The sequence below is a fragment of the Acinonyx jubatus genome, chromosome B4 (assembly GCF_027475565.1).
Source record: "Acinonyx jubatus isolate Ajub_Pintada_27869175 chromosome B4, VMU_Ajub_asm_v1.0, whole genome shotgun sequence".
Lineage (NCBI taxonomy): Eukaryota > Metazoa > Chordata > Mammalia > Carnivora > Felidae > Acinonyx > Acinonyx jubatus.
This window is the reverse complement of record NC_069387.1, coordinates 25,885,156-25,891,928: the sequence shown is the minus strand read 5'-3', so window position 1 is coordinate 25,891,928 and position 6,773 is coordinate 25,885,156. Positions and strand designations below refer to the sequence as shown.

General features: G+C 37.1%; 1 protein-coding gene across 11 annotated transcripts in view; it reads right to left on the bottom strand.

The window, feature by feature from the left end:
- Positions 1 to 2,281: 2,281 nt before the first annotated feature.
- WAC (WW domain containing adaptor with coiled-coil) overlaps positions 2,282 to 6,773 on the bottom strand; it is an 86,763-nt gene continuing 82,271 nt past the window's right edge. For all 11 annotated transcript variants that reach the window (XM_053225450.1, XM_053225452.1, XM_053225448.1 and 8 more), the window contains one exon: positions 2,282 to 5,466. In XM_053225450.1, the coding sequence (XP_053081425.1) occupies positions 5,397 to 5,466 (70 nt within the window). In that variant the 3' untranslated portion in view covers positions 2,282 to 5,396. The remainder of the gene's footprint in view (positions 5,467 to 6,773) is intronic.

The following is a 6,773-nucleotide window of genomic DNA, read 5'->3' as shown; positions in this document are numbered from 1 at the left end:
TCTATTCAAAGCTCTAGTCAATAATTTCAAGACTTTATTTTTAACTAATCTCTACAACCAACATGGGGCTTGAATTTACCTCCAAGATCAAGAATCACATGCTCCACTGACTGAGCCAGGCAGGCACCCCTAATAGTTTTTTTAAGTTTATGTATTTTTGAGAGAGAGAGAGAGAGAGAGGGAGAGAGAGAGAGAGAAAGTGTGAGTGGGGGAGGGGCAGAGAGAATCGCAAGCAGGCTCCGCATTGTTAGTGCAGAGCCTGATGTGGGGCTTGAGTTCATGAACCGTGAGATCATGACCTGAGCTGAAATCAAGGGTTCAGCGCTCAACCGACTGAGCCACCTAGGAGCCCCCTCTAGTAACAAACTTTTAATTTAAAAAATATTTTTGAAAACATTATGCCTAAAAATTAAATACAAATTTGAGCAAACTTAACAGAGAAAATATTTAAAATGTGTATTTCACTCACTCATACAAAAATTCTGAGCAGCCACTATGTGCTGACCTTTCTAGGTTTGGGAGGTAGACAAAACGCAAAAGACCCAATTTTGTGCTTGCATTCTGCCTTTCACATCCAAGGTAATAATCCTGTAACTATCTAAAAGGGATAAGAAAACGTATTGTGATGCTAACACAGCCACATAGGATGATCAAACTAAGCGATGGTACCCACCTTAAAAAAGGAAAAAGATCCTGTTTATAAAGTGCATACAATGGTGTCAAGGGCCTGTCAATCTTAAATCTTCCCACCTGTCATAAAGGCAGGCCATTCCCACACCCCAGCCATTTTCCTGTAGGATATATACACGTGGTACAGATGTTCTGTGACACATCTTAGAGTGTTGTCAAGTGTTTTCTGCCTACACCCTTGTCCTAAAAAGTCGGAATGGTTTCCTTGGATGTAAAGGCGTCATCCGAACCAAACAGGCCTGTGAAAGCATCCCTACCTTGAGGGGCCTCTAATGATTACTGGTTCCGTTGATTAAACGTGTCTAGAGAGCACATTTCACAATAAAAACAGGTACGGAGTTAGGTTTTGGTAACCAATAGTAAGTTGCAGTAAAGGAAAGAAAGGAAAGTAGGGAAGGGAAGAAGAAAAGAAATAAAGGAAGAAAGAGAAAAGAAAAAAGAAAAAAAGCTAGTTGCTGTTTCATGCCTATCTCCCAAGGTGTAAGGACCAAAATCAAAACCCTTGAAGAAAAAGTTTCTTTACAAATTGTAAGTTGATTTTTTCCATAGCCCTTTTTCTTAATCCCTTTCAACAAGTATTTCTGGGGTACTTCCTACGTATCAGACACTGTTCTCTCGAAGAAAATGAACGAACAGTGACGGTGTTTTTAGATGGGAGGTCAGAACAGGCTGTGTGTCCTTCGAGAAGAGACTGAATGGGCGGCAAGCTGTACAAGTCTCCAAGAACAGAGCTTTCCAGCCAGATATTTTAAAAACCCTGAGGTGAGACTGCAGTGAGAGGGAGAATCTAGTGGGTATTCAGGGCCTTGAGCACAAGCTACAGGGAGAGGTTTGGACTTTGTTGTATGTGAACTCATCCACCAGAATGATACATGCTTCTCATTTCTCTCTGGCATAGAGAACAGACTGGGTACGTGTGGTGGTGGTGGCGGTAAGCGGACTAGGCAATCATGCCAGCAGTCTGGTTGGTTTATAGATGATCGTGGGTTAGAATAGAGTTGTAAACATGGAGGTAATGAGCGCTCAGATCCAAAATATATTTTGGAAACCAGGTTTGATGGATTAAATACAGGGTGCTAGACAAAGGATGCTTCCTCTGTTTGGTCTCAAGCAATGGGGAATGACAGGATCAATTACTGAAAATGGGGACACTAGGGAATGAAGTCTGAAGCACAAGGCTTTTTGTTTTTGTTTTTTTTTTTTGAGAATTTGCCACGTTAAGGCAAGTATCTACACTGACTGCTGTTTGGACCTGAAGGGTTCAAGACTGGAGGTTAATGTGGATGAAACTGACCGAAGATTGGGATTCTCAGAGCCAAGGGCCAAGATGAGATCACCTAGGCAGACTGTACTTTCAGGGCACTCCCAAAACTCAGAGGTCAGGAAAAAAGGGTACAGCAAATTAGAAGAGGATCTCAAGACCTCAAAAGATTAAGCTAAATTTTTCATCAAAATAGTGCAATTAAATTATATGGAAACTTACTGAATCGTAGTAAAACTTTTGCAGTAATTTGGTATTTTCTTACTCAAATGCAAATTATGCACTCTAAGACTAAGACTTTCAAAAGACTGTTCTGAAATAACTGCACAATATAGTCAAAACATATTTATTACTTTAAGTGTCATTTTGTACACTTCAGTACAAATACAAGAATATAGCCATATATACAGGTATTGAAAAGAAATCCGTATATTCAAAACCCACATCTAAATACAGTAGCTTTAAGTCCTCAACTACAATAGTTCCGGTTTGCAGAATAAATTACTTTGTGCCCCCCCCTTTGAAATAATCCCTTAAAGCTAGTTATGTTTAAACAATAGATTGTTGGAAATGGGATAACAATTCACTTTGTAAAGTTTTAAGCACCTCCTTTCCAAGGTTTCAGAAGTGTGAAATGTATATAAAATTGAGAAGATAAAACCATTCGTTTGGGTTATTAAAAGAAGCATCAGGTCTTTAAAAAGAGCTGAAGAATGGAGTTTTCAGTGTGCTTAAAATCTGGAGTCATAGTCCAAGGTTTGAAATGAAAAATTAGTCAAACTAGTTAAACAGAAAACAATGTAAAAGTAGGAAATCTGGTTCTTCAGGGTAAAGACTTCCTAACAGACTCACCTTCACAAAATACGTTTTATTACGACACCAGTTTTTAAGGTTTGAATAGAAGACTGCTAATGTCCTTTTAAAATAAAAACCCTGAGGTTTCCTAGGGACTCTTTGCATTCTTATTTTCAAATTATCTGAGCCAAGGTGCCCATCAAAATGAGATACGTGTTCCAAGCCATGGCAACAGGCCGACTGTATGAAGAATCTTCTTGGGTATCATGCCTATCTTAAGAAATACTCCCTGGTTATCTCAAGAAGGTTTGTAGCTGGACACAATGTATTAAACACAATGATTGAGATAATTTACTACAGAATAATAAGTGAATCAAGTATTGTAAAAATATTTCCACAAAAGTTTTAATTGTTTAAAAATTCACCAGGAAATTTCATATTAGGCATCTTCTCCTATATATATATATATATGTGAGCAATTCATTTAGGGATGTAAACATTTTTTCAAAGCAAATGAATAAGGTGACATAGATCCATAAACTATTAGCAAATAAAATTCCAATTTACCTTAAACCACAAGTCAAGTTGCCATCTGACCAGGAAACATTCGCCTACTACATCACAAACTGCTCACTTCTTTCCAGGAAAGATACAGGACTCCATCAGTTAAGAGTTCTCGCTTAACATTGCCCTTTGGAGTTTCATTTACATGCACTAATCAAGCCCAGCAAATGTTAACAATCTTACAAGTATGAACATTCCATGAGGATAGAATTTGACAGTCGTCTTTTCTTACATTTTTAAAAGGAAGCTCAAGTTACAACAACAACAAAAAAAAATCAGTTTCCAGTAGAAGACTGTGATTCCTCTTAATTACACTGGAACATTTATGTATTTTAGAAAGTATCATCCATACTATCACTTACAGTTTACTTTTTTAAAGTTTACTGAAAGGTTTGAGCATTATCTTCTATACTTTAAATATGCTTGAAGCACAAGAGCAATTTTGGAATTTTCGTATCCCAGAATGCAACAACATGTCTAACATCACAAAATAAGCCCTTGGTGCTGGCAGTTCTGAAAGCACATAAATACATCTGCCTCAATAGGAAAAAAGTCTCTAAATCGGTTAAGATTTTTGAAATTGAAATTAAATTTTCTGCATAAAGAAACCCTTGTGATTTGATAGAATACTGGCAGTGTCATGCTAAGGCCATGTGACCAATATTTTAGAAAAGAAAAAAAAAAAAGCCAAGGTAATTTTATAGTAGCAATAGTTTCTTTTTTTATTTTAATATACTTTAGGAAACAATATACAAAGCTGAGCTTTCCCACCATTTCCAGGTAACAGAAGGAAGCTCCAATGACACAAATTTAGCGTTTTGTGATGGCTAAGAACAGCAGTCAGCACCAGACTTGAACAGTTAGCTACAACACAAACATCCTTCAAAATGAAATGTCATAATAGCAAGACAGGTTAAACCAGGGTTTATAACAAATGAAAACCACTTGGGAAGTGACTTAATCATTCTTGTTGAATTTCTTAGTTCATTAAATATCTTATACACAATTTCCTGTTAATATGCTTTAAACAAAACCTCCCTTAAGGAATTATTTCAATTAAGTATAAATATTCAACAAGAATAGTTCTGATAAAGAATCCCCAGGTAGTTCAATTTCTAATATGCATTGACCGAAGGAAAAGAAAAATAACAATTTTTGTTTGTTTTAACATGTTTATTACAACAGATACAATTCACATCTGACTAGCTCTGTTTCCTCTTTCCCCTCCCACAACCATGTTCATTGGGCCATTTCTTTCTAGTTGAGCAATCAATGTACTTTCAGCACACATGCCCAGCAGTACTTTTAAGTCCATTCTTACAGGGTGCAAATGGATTTCAATAATTTATACAAACAAGTGGGTTATGCTCAATCACTGCAATTTTAAGCTACTGTACACGGGAATGAAAAGGTTATAGAAAAGTGCCATAGCAACAGTGCCTTAAGAAAGGAGAAAAAGAGGAGCCTTAAAAAAAATGGATAAAATCAGATCGAGGATTTCAGAGGGAAATGGAACACACTGAGGAAATGAAAAACATTTCTCTGCATAACAAATGGAGAAGCACTGCTCTTGATCAGGTGCAAGTGTGGAAACAGTTGTTTCATGATATTTTGTACACTGCCCATATGGTTCAAAATCGTATCCTTAGACACAGATCGCCTGGCGCTTGCACTGAATTTTTGAAAATGCAAGATTTCTGAATGATAAATTAACCCCCCAAATTTTTTTTAAAAAAGCTAATTTTGCAGACAGGTTTACATGTAAAAGGCTAGGTATTTAGCCACCTCAGCACTGATTAGTTTTGGATGTCTAAGCTCTGTTACACATGGCTTCCCATGGCTTCACTCTACAAAACATATTTACAATGTGAAGAATACATCTACAAGAAATCTACATTTCAAGGGTTTTACAAATCAATCTTGTATCTTTCCCCTGAATTGACTCTCACAGACCCCATCCCCTTGTCATTTCCTTTGCCCAGCTTAACGGTCCAAAGTCTACTTAAATGCAGCTCAAAAATGTTAAGATCGGGCAATAGAGATTTACAGTTCCTGTACGCAAAACCATGTGCAATTATTCACATCTTCACACCATGAAGGAATTCTGATTTTTTAGCTTTTCGAGTTCCTTAATTTGTTGTCTCAAAAATAGTATCCTGAAAAATAAAAGAAGGCATTAGAACTCATGTAATTCATATAAATGTTACCAAAAACCAAATTTTTAACTACAGATATTATCTTAAAAAAAGACAAAATGAGTAACTGCAGTTCAGACTAAGTAATTAAATATGGGTTTGTTAACACAAAATGACCAGTGAGTATATGATACGTATTAAAGTATTACGATGACAAAAGTTAGAATGTTCCTAGTTTCCTAAAAATTCCAATTAATTTGAATATAAAGATTAACAACATTTTTTTTTTTTTTAAGTTTATTTTGAGAGCGAGAGTGCGAGCGTGTGTGCACGAGTGGGGGGTGGGCAGAAGGCAGAAAGAGAGAATCCCAAGCAGGCTCTGCACTGTCAGCACAGAGCCTGATGCGGGGCTTGTACTCACAACCTGAGCAGAAACCAAGAGTCGGGTGCTTAACTGACTGAGCCAGCCAGGTGCCCCGATATTAAGACCGACTTATAAAATGTATTTGTTTACTGTATCATCAGAGACCCACACACAAAAGGCAGCGGAGATTAAATAGGAGATAAACTTAGACTGCATGACTTCTGGGCCACAATCCAGTAAGCCTAGAATTAACTAGGTGCAGGAGGCTAATCGTTTTGAAGAACAATTCCCAACATAAATACAGACCCATAAAAACGGAGCCATGTCACAGTCCAAGTGACACATATATTTAAAATAAATGTTAGTAAAACACCAACTCCACAGGCAACTAGATTTCCAGGAGCTTCGTGAAACTGTTCCCCTTCTGGCCCTCTCTTCTGTGAAGTGGGCCATTTACCGCCTGTAGCAGTGGATTAGGCACAATCCTAAGAGGGACGGGCTGGTATTTACCCGTGTACACTTGTGTCAACAGTTGAGGCTGCAAGTTCCTACAAGTCAAACCGTCTATCTTACCAAGCCAAAATGAAGTCAAGCTTTGTGTCTATTAGAAGTACTTTCAGAGCAATCCTAGAGTACACAACTCTCAAATGATACTCAAAATGTACCTCCAGATGCTTTAGTGACTGCAAGATGCGTTACTTTTCCAAGCTAAGGATAAACTCCAACTTTTTACTAAATATCTGTTTTTACTAAATATCTGTGGTTTCATGTTAAGAGTAACTCTACCTATAAACCAGTGACTTACACAGACAGGATGTGAAGCCATTAAAAGTTTGTCCTTCATTCTGTAATCAGCATTTAAAAAATATCTATACTATTTATTGGGATGTAGGTATCCTTACTGGAGTATAATACTAGATTAAGAAATAGGAGACAGGAAGAATTTAAGTGAAAACAATTCAGA